Source organism: Corvus cornix, chromosome 2 (genome assembly GCF_000738735.6).
Source record: "Corvus cornix cornix isolate S_Up_H32 chromosome 2, ASM73873v5, whole genome shotgun sequence".
In the NCBI taxonomy this organism is placed as follows: domain Eukaryota; kingdom Metazoa; phylum Chordata; class Aves; order Passeriformes; family Corvidae; genus Corvus; species Corvus cornix.
Window position 1 is genome coordinate 116,896,259 of NC_046333.1, and position 14,469 is coordinate 116,910,727.

Below are 14,469 nucleotides of genomic sequence, written 5' to 3' on the forward strand. Positions count from 1 at the left end.
CTCATCCTGGTGGTGAGGGTGTGGGAACACAGAAATCATGTTTTCAATTTGGGGTGGTTCAAGTTTTCCATTCTCCTCTATTAGTTTGGGGTCTTTTCCCATGCTGTGCTGCAGGATGCCTTTCTGAACAGTGCTGGGTCAGTGAAGTGAGGAAATCGTATTTTGTTGTGTTTCCCCTACAAGATAATCCTGGTATGACTGGGCGGATGGGGAGAGGAAGAAAGTGTGTTGTCACTGCTTAGCAACACAGTGGGCCATGCTGTGGAAAGGTGGTGTTTGGCTCCTGCGTTGGCCATCTGTCAAAGTTTGTTAGAGATGTGAATGGAGAGGTGCAACTTCTTGGGTTTTAATTGCTTTCTGAGATAGGCTAACATTGTTTTAGTAATGTTTAAAAAAGTGAAACAATCCCCGCCCCCCCCACTTTCCAACTTGGAACAAGCATAAAATCGATTTTTGTTCGTGGTTGGTTTTTTGCTTCATTTTAGGTTTTTTGTTGTTTTTTGCTTACAGAATTTAAGAATAGCTACCAGGCAGGAATTCGGAATAGTAGGGGGTCCTGAGTCCATTATTTCTACCAGGGTGCTGTAGAAATCACAGCATTTACTGCACACTAGTGTATTTGAGACACAGAGAAGTCTTCTCAGTTATTCTGCTGCTTATCAGTTTTGTTTCTCATGAAAAGGATTAATGTTTTCTTTTCAGAAACGACGCTCCAGCAGGCAGGTGAAGAGGAAGCGTTATACTGAAGACCTGGAGTTCAAGATTTCAGATGAGGAGGCTGATGATGCTGATGCTGCTGGAAGAGACTCTCCTTCAAATACTTCTCAGTCAGAGCAACAGGTCGGATATGAATAGACTGGAAAGGTGGCTGTAAAGGTGGCTGTAACTGCAGCACTCAGTGATCAAATATGGGCCCTTTTCCTGAATTATATTCATACATGGTTGACACAGTGTGCCAGAAGACATTTGTTTTTGCATTCTTAAAAAAATATAGGAACTCATGGCTTTGTTTGCAAGCTGATGATACGCAGCTTGAAAGTTCAGGCTGAGTTCTTTGAAATTAGTGGTCCCTAGCTAAAGGAAAGCTAAACTGTACTGCTAGGAGTCTTGAATTTACTTCTGTGAATTCAGTGGTCTGGCTTCTGTGACTTTAATAAACCACTCAAGCTTGTCCCCTGCTGCTAGGCACCATAAGAACTCCTTTATGAAATTACTGCCTTGTAGTACCCAGCAGGGTACTTTATTCTCTGTGCAATGTAAATGATGGATAAAATAGTTTGAATAAGATGAGGGGTAATACTGTAGGAATGACTGTTGTAACAATCTCATTGTTTTGTAGTGCTTTTTCAAAGAACTACTTCATTTAACTGATGACCTATTGGAGAATATATACATGTTCTTTGGTATTTCATTTGGCAATTTGTTAAGCCTTGTGAAATACTGTATGTGATCTCCATTGTTAATTGTGTCTTATCATAAAGAGAATTTGGATGGTTTGCCTCCTGTTGTAATAGTGAATTAATGTAATACAGAATTGCAGGCAGTTTTGAGAGCAATTGTGTGGGACACCTGCACAGCCAACTAGAGCTTCTGAACATCATCTCCTGTTTAGACTGTATGGTGCTGAAAGCATGTATTATTTTAGGAGAGGAGAACTTCTCGTGATGTGACATTTGTTTGTCTGTGCATGTCAGCCTTAACTGAGAGAGCTGGAGTTGCATTAGGTCTTCAAAATGGGCTCAAACAAGTATCCTTCAATCCTTTATTATGGCATTAAATCTCTTTGAATCCTTAAAGTTCTCATGCTAGGGGGAAAATGTCCTCTTGGTATTAAGCTACTGTTACAAAAAATTATTTTAAGGTTTTTCTAATAAAGGAAGTCTTTAACAGAGGTGCACTTGCATAACTCTTGTATGCTGTTTATGATGTAGGAATCTGCTGATGCTGAAGGTCCTGTTGTGGAGAAAATCATGAGTAGCCGTTTAGTCAAGAAAAAGGTAAAACAAATCCCCTTCCCCCCATATTTTTAAATAGGCTAAGCATATTTGTGCTGAAGCCCTTACTGAGTTCTTAAAATACCTCAGATATTCCCAATTAAAAATCTGTTCTGTTGAATAGAGGAGGTTCCCTGAAAGTGTTTTCAGAGGGTATGCAACATGTTTTTCAGTAGACATACGCAAACCAGATTGTTTAATCTTTTACTAATTTCTTGCTTTTGTTGGATGAAAAATTTGATTTTTGCAAATATACGTGCCTGGGTGAAATCTGTGGTGCTCTTCATTTCAGAGTGATATTCCATAGGAGTTTGAGGAATGAGAGAACTCTCCTGTATCCCAAACATCTGCCTTTTCTAGTAAACAAAAACCCTTGCCCATAATTTTTGTATCTTTTGATGGCAGTTGTGCTTGGCAGCTGAAACAGATTTACAAGTGACCAAGTATGATACGTACACAGGTGATGAATATCTTCCTTTTCACTGTGCTAAGATGGTGAAAGAAACACTCAAGTTCAGTGTGGTTCCCTTACAATTTTGCCCTGGTTCCTAGTTAGGTTCTTATTTTGCTTACAGATTTTTCTAACCTGCTTCACAACTTGAAGGAAGGCCTTTGCACTTCCAAAGTATTAGAACTCTGAGAAGGAAGTAAAAAAGAACTTACTCCAAAAAAGGCATGATTATATTTATAGACTCTTTTGTGGAGCTAATTCTCTGACTTGAGCTACAGTTGGACAGAAAATTGTCTGACTTATGCAGATATGACATCATGTGGATCTTAGTTAACCAGAAACTCATCTTTTCCTCAGTGTTAATTTTCACATTGGAGAAGGGAAAATTGCCTTTATTCATAGATGTTTTATTCAATGTTGTGGTGGTTTGGGGCTTGGTTTTGGGTTTTTGTTTGGTTTTCTTGGGTGGGGTGTGTGTGTTCAATTTTATTCCTACTGTCCTAACATCATTAACAGTTTTGTAAACCTACATTCGTTCAATGTCATGAGTGCCTGTGATTTAATCTGACCTGTTTATGCATCTTGCACAGCATAAAACTTCTAGGGCCTTTTGGAGTTTTTTTCTGTTTTGTTTTTTTTTATTTGTTTTTTTTAAGTCTAGAGCTGTATTTTGTGTTTCAAACCATAGGCTTATTTTTCAGATAAACTTGAAGTAATACAAAGTGAGTATTTAGTTGTCCTGATGGTCTACTAGACAGGAGAGGAGAATTTGGTTCTTTCATAAATGTCTTTACATGGGAAGCTGTTTTTCACCAATTATTCTTCCCTTCTTCCTCTCCCCTGCAAACAAAGGTGTGATTACTCATGGGGAGTGTGTATTTTGCAGCAGTTTGTGGGAAGTGGTTGGTCTGCTGCTTACATGTCTTTGATTGCAAGCTCTGCTGGAGGCAAGCTCTATTTTGAGCTTTTTCTTTAATGTTTTTTATGGATTGTATTTGCAGGTTTGAGGGGTGTCTCTTCTTTCCCTGCTCTTCTCCCCAACCCTCTTCTCCAAATTAAAAAAAAAAAAAAAAAGGATTTCAGGATGTTAATATTTAACATCTGAAATATCCAACTGTGCTTTTATTAAAGGTCTTTTACACTCTTACTAACGTCATCAAAACCCTGGTTTTTAGATTACTAATCAAAGTAAAATTGCTGCGATCAGGACCAGTGCATAAAATAAACATGAGGAGAGGCTTCACTAGGAAACCTTTCAGTGGATTACGTTGTAACAAAGATGTTGCATTCAAGTAAAGGACATTAGATAATGAATATGCTTTTGGAGCAGTATTCTTATCATAAAATCATGCTGGTTTTCTGAGAAATAGCCTTAGTCTAGTTCTGGAGTTAGATAGGATGCAGCGCTGTACTTGCAGCCATTTTTGAAACATACAGAGTAAAAGTTAGAACTGAGTTCATGTTTGAAGTAAAAAAGACAGTAGTTTTCCCACTTGTTCTTAACATGGAATATTGAATTCCTTTGAATATTCCGTCTTCTTGCAGAAAGCATTAAGTACATGTATCACTCTCTTTCCAAAGCTGATGAGTTTGGATGTTGAAATTTTTCATTCAATCCTTTTTGACTTCCTGCTTCTTAACTTTGAAAAGGAATAGCTAGAACTGATTATGCTATCCAGCACAAATAGCACATATTGTGGAAAGACAGGGAGTCTGTAGAACCCTGTACCTGCATGTTACACGTGTGAATGTCTCTTTTTGCCTCCTAGTACACGTGAGAATTAGAACTAAATGTAATGTGTACAATACCTACATCTCTTCCTCAAACTGATCAGTTTACAATTTAGTGCTGTGTATCAATTGAGGTAACTGGGTTTTGTGTGTTGCTTTGCATCTGTTACTAATGTGTTGTCTGCTATTTTTCTGGTAGTTGATAGTTGTGGTGGTTTGGGGTTTTCTCATGGTTTGTTTTTTTCTTAGGTTTTTTTTTTGGTTGATTGGTTGTTTTTTTGGCTTTTTTTCCCCCCAAGCTTTTGTATCTACACCTGAGTGGCTTACACAACTAACTTTTGCATTAGCAGTGTTACTGTATCACCTCTGTGGCAATGGCATGCAAGATAATGTGCTTTTAAATATTTGCTTGAATGAAGGGGTCATTTATTTCTTCAATTATCTGCAGAGACTGTGAATCAGATCTGGTCGCACCTGGAAGTGATAATTTGAAGTGTCCTGCATTGCCCAAGTCTGCCATGTGTTATTTTAGGATGTCTGTGTAATCATTTTGGGGAGAATTTGCATAAATGTTCTATCTCACCTTTTTACCTGGTTCAAGTAAATGTACGGGTAGTGGTGGGTGCACAGTGACATCAGAGGCATAAGCTGCTGTTTCTTATACCCTAAACTGATGTACTGTTAACCTCTGCTTGAGTGCTGACAATTTTAATTTGATTAGATTTTTGGAGGAGGGCATAGGTGCTAAATGCCAGACTAAGATTTTAAAAATATTTTTTCTGAAATACTTTTTGCTTAGGTGAATCTTTGATGCACTCTCATAAAACATCTAATAACATAGACCAGTTATTACCTATTAGACAATACAAAAGTGTGTTTTACTTATGAGAGTTACAGAATTTATCAAGATCTGCATTGCAAATTATTGTTATTAAGTTGGCAGCTGACAAAAAATACATTTGACTGAAATGCTGTTGAGGGGAGTGAAGTTGGTTACTATGAAACCTCTATGTAAAGGTGTTTAATGATGTTGTCATTGTAATACTGATGGATCTCAAAGCATTCTGGTTTAACACTAATCAAAGAGATTTGGCTGTAATACATTTTAGATAATAAAAGAAGTTAATGTCTTAAAATTAAGGTTGACTTCTTAAAGACTAATTTTGCCTCAGGGCAGTGAATGGGTTCAGGTAATGTGATCTCCAGCTTCTTTTTTCAATGCAGTTTTGATCTCTAAATATTAATATAATCTTGAGAAAGACTCTTCTCAATTTTTTGTTTAAAAAACATCTTGATGGTCTTCAGATTCCTTCCTTTGACAGTGTCTTTGTAAGTGTCATGGAAGTTTCTTCCCTGTATTTAGGTTTAGAGGATAGTTTGAACAGCTTTTCTTCTTCGACAGAAGATTCAAAAAGATCAAGAAGTAGCACCAGGAATCTTCTTCCATTTCTTTAGGGAGAAATAGGTGGAATTTGGTGTTGCTTCCTTCTCTAGGAAGGAACACAAGCAGACTGTAATGGAGTGATATAAATGCTAAACTGAAACTCCCTTGCTAGTCAGGAAGTAAAGGAATACTGTGTGAATCAGGGACTAGGAGTGCATGAACTTTACTGTGCTAGAACACAGTTTAATGCAGCTGCTACTGTTGTTCTTTAATTGCACTGCTATGGAGGTAACATCTAGCCAGCAACTAAAGATGACAAAACAAAAATAAAAGTTTCAGAGTAGTCCCTCTTGTGTGTGTGTGTGTGTGTGTGTATATATTTTAAAATATATATAGAAATACAAAAAATGTTGATTTGTACAGCAGTCAACAGTTTTGCATGTTTAATGCTGCATATACAGTAGTTATTACAGATGTTGTTGTCCCTGATGAAATGTATGAACCAGAAAATGCTACTCTATTTAAAATTTTCCTAAAGTTCATTAGTAAAAACAAACCATTCATATTGTGACATAAACCGAATTCTAAATGTGTGCCTGGTGCACTGTCCTTAGTTTGTCCTATGGCTGGGTTAATTCAACAAAGTATTACATGCCATATGTTATGCAATACTTTGGCACCAGGGATGAGTTAAGGGTAGCTCAACCCTTAGCACTGAATGCCCTTGGTTTTGCTGGTTTATATCACAACTTTAACCTTGCTTTAAATGTAGTTTTTGGTGTTAATTTAATTTGGCTGCTCTGTATGTGAGACATCTTGCCTGAGTGAATTTAATTGCACCATTGAGTAAAACTAAAGCCATGAACACTGATGCACTAAAATTCTAGCATAGGTATAAGGTTTAGTTTTATATGGCTTCTTGTTTGGAGTTATTAACTATATGGAGGAATAAACCCCCTTTAAAACTCTTTTTTAAAACATTACAAAACCCACAATGTAAAGTTGCCATGAGCCAGCCAAAAATAATACATATGGCATTCAGGAGTGCAGTTGCTAATTGGCTGCTGCCTGAGAAAATGGTACACTTGGCTTCTACTTAACACTGTGGGTTTGGCAGAAAGCCAGATTTGGGGTGAGGTTGTGAATGAAGCTGCATGTGGTTAGGGAGGAGTTCAAATGATTCATGTCTTGGAAGTTGTAGTAAGCAGTGCAGTATGTACTTGGGTAAGCAGCTGGAGGAAACTCCTCACCCATGTCCTCCCCCACAAATCTTTTCCTACACCTCCACTTGTGTCTCTATGTGAGTACCGTAGTCCATATCTCAGATAGTTTTTAAATTGTTTACTAAATTGGGCCGTTTACAGATTTAATTCATGTTTCAACATTTCTTTTCTTTTAGATGGAAAATGGAGAGGAAGTAGAAATAGAGGAATTCTACGTAAAGTACAAAAACTTGTAAGTAAAAGTCACAGGTTTGACTGCTATCCTTAAGTTCACATAACTTCCAAATAGCTTTCAAAAATCGTTTTGTAATTGATGCAACTTATTATCGAACTTTAAACATACCTAATGCTTAATCCAAAACAGTGACAAATAAACAGGGAAATACCTTGCATTGGTGGTACAGGGTTTGACAGTGTTGTCTTAATTTGTGTTCTCTCCAGAATTAAATCCATAGATAAAATTGCTCTGCTATTAAATGCTTTAAGGCTCGTTACGCATGCAGGCTCATGAACACATGTGTAGCTGTGTAGGTCTAACTGCAACCGTAGAGAAAGTGTGTGCAAACTACTCAAAAATAACCCTTAATGTTGTTTCAAAAACAAGATTTATGTTGAACAAAATGTCTAAGATAACAAACAAATGAGATGGCTTTCAGTATTCCAGCAGATCATTACCCCTCCATGAGAGGAATGTAATCGTGGTGAGAGCAGCGTGTTGTTTCACTTCTGGACTCTGAAACTGCAATGCAATCAGTACTTAAAATAAAACACTTAATAGCTGGATAAGCTCACTTTTCTTGTAGAAAAGTAGCACACCTTGTTTATTTTTACCGAATTTTCTATCTGAGAGACAGAAATCTGCTTTAAGGGAGCTTATGGCAGCTAACTGCACATAGTTGACTTTACTTGAAATATGCTGTCATTTTTGTACCTTTTGCACTATATTGTTTATTGTATAATGTTTAATTGCTTAATTATGCTTTGTTTAGTTCTATTAAATAGACATATAATTTTTGTGCTAACTGTTGTGTCTTAGCAATAGAACTTTTGACAGACTAAATTTATGGAGTGGGACAAGTCACTTTGGCAGAGATGCTCTTCCTTATTCTGTGTTGTTACTGGGGAACTGCATTTACAAGGGGTTTTCTTTTCTCTGTCAAAAAGACTCACAAGCAATTTTGAGTTACAATGCTGTTCTCACAAAAAAATTATATAGGATGTTAGTACTTAAAATATTTGCAACTTTTCATTAACTTATAAAAATGCTAGAATATTATTCTCTTTGCTAGAAAATGATGCTAAACAGTGAATTTGTCATAAGTGTCTTGTATAGTAATTATGTTTTAAGTATGCCAAGTAAAAATTGTCCTAGCTTTGTGCCAAACTAAGTATAGAGGGTATGTATTTAAATTTTGAGTGGGAGTTGTTTCTATTTCCTGACAAGTTTCTCTATTAGTAAGTGTAATTACTTTGAGTGAAGATGATTGGTTAATAATCTGTATGATAAAGAAGATAGTGTCCAGTTTTCCAAGCATAGCACTACCACGTGCTGGAAAGTTCTAGTTATACTAGTGGCATACATAAGGAGTGCAATGGAAGGAGAGTTTGAGTAAGATTTTTCTGTTTCATCTTCTAGTTCTTACCTTCACTGTCAGTGGGCATCTGTGGAAGAGCTGGACAAAGACAAGAGAATTCAGCAGAAGATTAAGCGGTTTAAAGCAAAACAGGGCCAGAATAAATTCCTTTCCGAAGTACGATTTTTTTGTTTGTTTCTTTTGGGTGTTTAAGGAATATTTTTAGGAGTTCTTGTTCTGTATACAAGCAGAACATTGTGAATAACTGTGTGATATATCAGTAGCACTTATTCCGATATAAAGCATAACCATTCTGGATGCAAGTCTTGCAAGCTTATGAAAGTCAAATGATCTATCCTGACTGAATACTTTTTCCTATACTTTTTGGTTTTGTTTTTTGCCCTTGAAGTGAGTGGCTAGTTATTTGCCTTGTAAGCCTGACTGAATCAGTACCATGTCTTTTTTTCTCAGGAGCTGATTATGCCAGAAGAAATGCATGCCATTTTTCTGTGTTATGGACTGCTGCTCACTAGGGATTCTAAGCTTTTTATCATCAATTTAATTTCACTTAAAGCCACAAGCAGTAATGTGGCAGGGGTCCTGTCAATAAAAGACAAGATCTGCTGATTTGTGTCTCTGAAAGACTACCTTTTAGAAAAATGCTGTCTTTTAGAAGAAAAAAGTTGTGTTCACGAGCTCCTGTATTTATTTCTTTATATTTATTTTTACTATACCATTCAAGCTGAAATAAAAACCTGTTGCAAATTGAAAACTTTCATCTGTTCTAAGTGAAGATACCTGGAATTGTTTCTATTTTGTTTTTTTAATCTGTTTTCAAGTGGGTCACAAGTTATTGTAAATATTTGGAATTTGTCCTTGTTTTAGAAAAAGCTTTTAAATATGCAGTCTTTAATATAAAACAACCTTTTGTCTCTCTCTTCTGTTGGAGTGGATCTTTAAACTATAAAATTAAATGCAATGCTTTAGTATGCAAGAGAATCCTGTAAGTTGTTTAAAGCATAAGAACAAACCTAAAAAATTGTGATTTTTGGAGAAACTGTGTATGCATGCATTGTGTTTTCTCTGTTTTTTGAAATAATAATCTTTGAATCTTGCTTGTAAAGCAGTTAGGCAATTCCTGTAGTTAAAATAATCCAAAGGCACTTAGTGTACAAGGCTCTTATTTCTTTATTGCAAGCTGTAGTTTTCAAGAATGCTAAATGCATTGCATGCCATAAGCCTTTTCGATTGCTCATTAGTGAATTGTAATTTCACACTTCATTTAAAATATTCTTAAACATTCTCTCACAGTAAAAGGTTTCACACAGTAATTAAGAGGCCCAGTTAACAAAGTCTGAGAAGTCTGATTCCCTCACGGGGAATGATCTTGCTGAATTGTAGCATTTCAATTAACATGTTGAAGTTTGCCAAATATAAATTCTGTGTCACTGTGACCCAAAATATTATTGCCTGATGAAATATATAATCATTTTTCCTCTCAGGAAGGGCTAATAGAGATATCTTTTATATTTTTGCCTCTCTCCTTGAACAGATTGATGATGAGCTTTTTAATCCAGATTATGTGGAAGTTGATCGAATCATGGACTTTTCACGTAGCACAGATGATAATGGAGAGGTAAACAAAACTTGTAGTGCATCTCTAGTCATATAGACACTGCGTTTAGAATTTATTGTTTAGAAATATGTTAATTAGAATATATTAAAGACTTACAGAAAGTACCATGATATATATGTATGTATAAAGTAGGAACATGTTTGAGAAAACATTGGTTGATGTAGCAGTTTCCCTTAAATAAAGGGGGTTAAGTGAGAATTCCAAACTTCTTATAACTTCTTACCTATATTTAAAAAACCACAAAACAACCAACCATAAAGCAACAACAACAAAGAAGTGATATTTAATATGGTAGAAATATGATGTCCATGCATGTAATGCAGAATTTAAATGAAAATTGCAAGAAAGAGTCTTAGCTAAATGTCATAATGGTTTAGACATTGTTTAGACTACCTGTTACAGAAGAAGTCCTGAACTTGCTGTTTCTTCATTTTTAATGACTTGTTCTGCAAAAGAGATGGTTTTGTCTTCCAGGAGATTCCTTTTTGATCCTGGGAGAATAGAAAGCTTCACTGGCAGCGTCACTGTTTCCATGTGTGCTCTGTCAGTGAGTGCTGGTGGTTTATTTGTCTGTTGTGAAGTTTCTGATGATGCTAATAAGAGAAAACAGTTGATTTGTAAATATGTAGTAAAGCATAGAAATTTTAAGGGTTGAAAAATTAATATTGTTTTGCTTCTAAATTTTAGTCTAACCTTACTGTTTTCAAATGTTGTGTTACGCTCATTTTGGTGGTGAGCCTGCATTCTCCAGGTTCTCATCTTACTTCACTAGGTCGTCAAGGTGTCAGCCTGCTGTTTATCCTTTTGGCTGAGTCAGACATTCAGGTCTGATCAAGCTTTTTGAACTTTATCTAGCCTGCAGATCTCCTGTAAAAATGGTTACACTTTTTTTCTTTCTGTATTGTGATGTAATGTAATTTTTGTCTTAACAAAGCCTGTAACACATTATCTGGTGAAGTGGTGTTCGCTTCCTTATGAGGACAGCACTTGGGAGCTCAAGCAAGACATCGACCAAGCCAAGATCGAAGAATTTGAGAAACTGATGTCTAGGGAGCCAGAAATGGAGCGTGTGGTAAGAATTGGCTCTATATAGAGGATTTTATTTGAAAATAGTAAAGTAATGTGGTCTTTTAGAAACCACTAATGGGATTTGCTGTATTTGAAACAGGAGCGACCTCCTGCCGATGACTGGAAGAAATCGGAGAGTTCCAGGGAGTATAAAAACAATAACAAACTCAGGGAATACCAGTTGGAGGGAGTAAACTGGCTTCTTTTCAATTGGTACAACACGTATGTAAAACATTGCTTACTACTAAATCCTGCTTTGGAAAAGCTTTTATAGCTTACCTTGGAATAGCAACCTTTGAAAGTAACCTACTAAAGTGAGATTTTAGAATCATTTACATGGCAGATTTTTTGCAGCAGGAGTCGTATACAAACTAATTTGGGGTGGAACGCGAATATTTCTGACAGATTTCTGTGACAAGTGCTTTGGGTTCATGCATGCCCCTGCTGCCCCTTCCTCCCCCTTGTGAAATTGAGAGATACATGGAAGAGATATATCCATGCTGACTGCATCACAAATCATAACATTTACTTAAAATGCAAAAATGTTAAGATGCCTTTTCATTCTAGAAATATCTGGTTTATTCCTGTTATCGCCTTACTGATGTTCTATGTTTTAAGTTGGGAATAAATCATTCAGGCTGTTTTTATTATTGCTTTCAGACGAAACTGCATTTTAGCAGATGAAATGGGGTTGGGAAAGACTATCCAGTCCATTACGTTTCTCTATGAGATATATTTGAAAGGAATCCATGGTCCTTTCTTGGTTATTGCACCATTGTCCACAATTCCCAACTGGGAAAGGGAGTTCCGCACCTGGACAGAGTTGAATGTGGTTGTGTATCATGGGAGTCAAGCGAGTCGGCGAACCATTCAGTTGTATGAAATGTATTTCAAAGATCCACAGGTAAAAGCTTTTCATGACTTTTCTTTTTCTCTTTTTTTTGTATATGCTTTACAGTTGTTTATTAATTTAAGCATCAATTAGTTTTTCAGTACTGTTATATTAGATTTCAGTTAGAAATACAGATGCATGTATTAAGAATGCTTTTTAATAGTGGCCAGTATATCTCTGGAAATAAAGGGGCACCAAGAGATGGTGCAATTTTTGTTTTAGAGTTTCATTCTTTCATGCAAGGTTTTTGTTATTTTGCATTTCTGAGGAGAGCTGGCAGAAGAGATTCTTAATGGAGAAACTCCTTTAAGTGGAACTAAGCTTAAAAATCAATCTTTGCCTACCATTCCAGGAAAGACCTGCTTGCAGAAATTAAACTTGTCAATGCTTCTTTATCAAATTTTGTAAGTCAGATATATTTTGAATCTGTGTTACTGTGCTTAGGTTGAATAGTTGTAATGAAGAAAAACAGAAAAGACTAGGCATAGAAACAGAAAATTATTTGGAAAACAGAAGCTAAGAAGAGCAACAGATCCCTACTCCTGGCTTTTCCCAGAGTAAACAGAACTGGGGGAAAATAAAATGTGCATACATTGAATGTTACTGCAAAACAATAAAATCTTCCTCATGTAAGAGAGAAAAAGAGTGGAAGTTCAACCTGTGGAGTACTATTTTCAACTGAACTTTAAAAATTGATACTGGTGAATTCATACATTTAGATTTTCTTTAAAGTGTTTCATTTTACACCACTGAACATTTTGATTAATAAACTAGAAGGATATAAAATCAATATGGCACACATTAAGTGGATTTAAAACTGGCTAGCTGATACTCCTTAATGTAATTGTTAATGAGAAATGATTTGCATTTCCAGCATAGTTCTTCAGGGATTGGTTCACATCCATGAGCTATATAGCTTAGCAATGATCTGAAAGAAAACATAAAATCATTACTGAGGAAGTTTTCAAATGACACAGAGATGTGGAGAGTGGTAAATGATTAAGACAGTTCATGGATACAAAGAAAGCTGTATTACTTAATAAATTGAATCCAATCTAGCAATACTCAGAATAGCTAAATTTAAAGCTGTCTGTGGACAAGGAATGAAGATGATTCTTACCGTAGGGAGAGCTCAGCTCTGGGAAGGCTGCAAGACAAAAGCAGATCCTTTTTGTGTCATGGCACATTACCAATTAAACATGAGTTCATACTATGACACAGTGGTTGAAAGGGCTAGTGGAGTGCAAGTGTGTAGGAGGAAACAAATCTTTAATATAAAGATGAGAGAAGTTACAGCATTCTTCTCTTTGTCAGTGATGTGATGGGTACTCCAGTTCTGCTTAGTTCTCACTTCATATCCTCAAAGAGTGTTGAAAAACCAGAGTCTTAGAGCAAAGCTATGAGAGTGATTGCAAGATAGAAAATATGTTTTTATAGGTAAAAAAATGATTAAAAACTCTTTTGAAGGTGATAACTGTGGCACAACTTGACGTGCCATTATGGCAAACAGGAATAGAACTACATACTTAGAGCAGAGAAACACGTAGTAATTTATATTAGTTAGAAGTTACAGCTGTTTGGTCTGGAAAATAAGTGTTTTCTCAGCAATTTATCAAAGAAACTTTCAAATTAAAATCCTATGTGTTTTGTTGAAGATCTATTTGAATAACAGTTGCTATGTTGAGATCTAGTGGCCCAGAGAAGTTCTGTATGTCCCAGTCCACAGCAGGAGGGTTGGAATTAGATCATCTTTAAGGTCCTAATCCAGGCCATTCTATTAATCTCTAATATTTTTTATGATAATTATCACATTTAGTTTCTTACCTAGATGTATAATACACAAATGAAGTGTGGTTGAAATCAGTTTTTCTGGTTTTAAAGTAATTTCTTAGCAGAGATTGATATTTTATATAATTAAAAAATTTAGGTTTATACAAATACTGTCTGCTGAATTGCTTCCTGTGTTAAAATTCATATTTGTTTCTATTCGAGTGGTGCTTGTTCTCAGCATGTTCTTCCCCTTAGGATACAGCAGTTACTTAGTATGAAACCCGAAGGAATGTCATCTGAGAAATCCCACTTACTGTGCAGATTCTTATTTTGGCAGTTTTGTTTCATTGATCTAAAGGCAACTAAAAGCATCTACAGCAAGATGCAGCAGAAAGTTTTGTTCCCCCGTTGCTATATGCTTAACTCACTTCATGCAATGAGCGTGGTAGTCATTTGACTCCATAGCAAGTAATGACAAAGCACTCATGGTCCAGAAAAAATGAATAATTTTCTGCTGGCTTTGCTCCCTGAACTGGCTTAAGAGGAGATCAGACAATTACTACATTTAGGGATAAAAGAGAAATGGAAAACTCATCCTTTTGGTGGCAGCTAGCTTAAATATGTCACAAAATCACCTTCTGTGTTCAATTCTTTGTCTGACTGTCAGCTTTTTGTGGAACACATGGTAGAAACCGAATTACAGGGAAAGAATCTCTTCATGTTCTGAAAATAAGAGTCCCCATGTA

The 14,469-nt window shown here is 36.0% G+C and overlaps 1 protein-coding gene across 9 annotated transcripts in view; it reads left to right on the plus strand.

Moving 5' to 3' along the window:
* The window catches only part of CHD7 (chromodomain helicase DNA binding protein 7), a 133,790-nt gene that overhangs the window by 86,110 nt on the left and 33,211 nt on the right, over window positions 1–14,469 (plus strand). For all 9 annotated transcript variants that reach the window (XM_039549478.1, XM_039549482.1, XM_039549481.1 and 6 more), the window contains 8 exons: window positions 703–840; window positions 1,932–1,997; window positions 6,960–7,015; window positions 8,420–8,534; window positions 9,910–9,993; window positions 10,928–11,065; window positions 11,162–11,283; window positions 11,722–11,965. In XM_039549478.1, coding sequence (XP_039405412.1) covers window positions 703–840; window positions 1,932–1,997; window positions 6,960–7,015; window positions 8,420–8,534; window positions 9,910–9,993; window positions 10,928–11,065; window positions 11,162–11,283; window positions 11,722–11,965 — 963 coding nt within the window. The remainder of the gene's footprint in view (window positions 1–702; window positions 841–1,931; window positions 1,998–6,959; window positions 7,016–8,419; window positions 8,535–9,909; window positions 9,994–10,927; window positions 11,066–11,161; window positions 11,284–11,721; window positions 11,966–14,469) is intronic.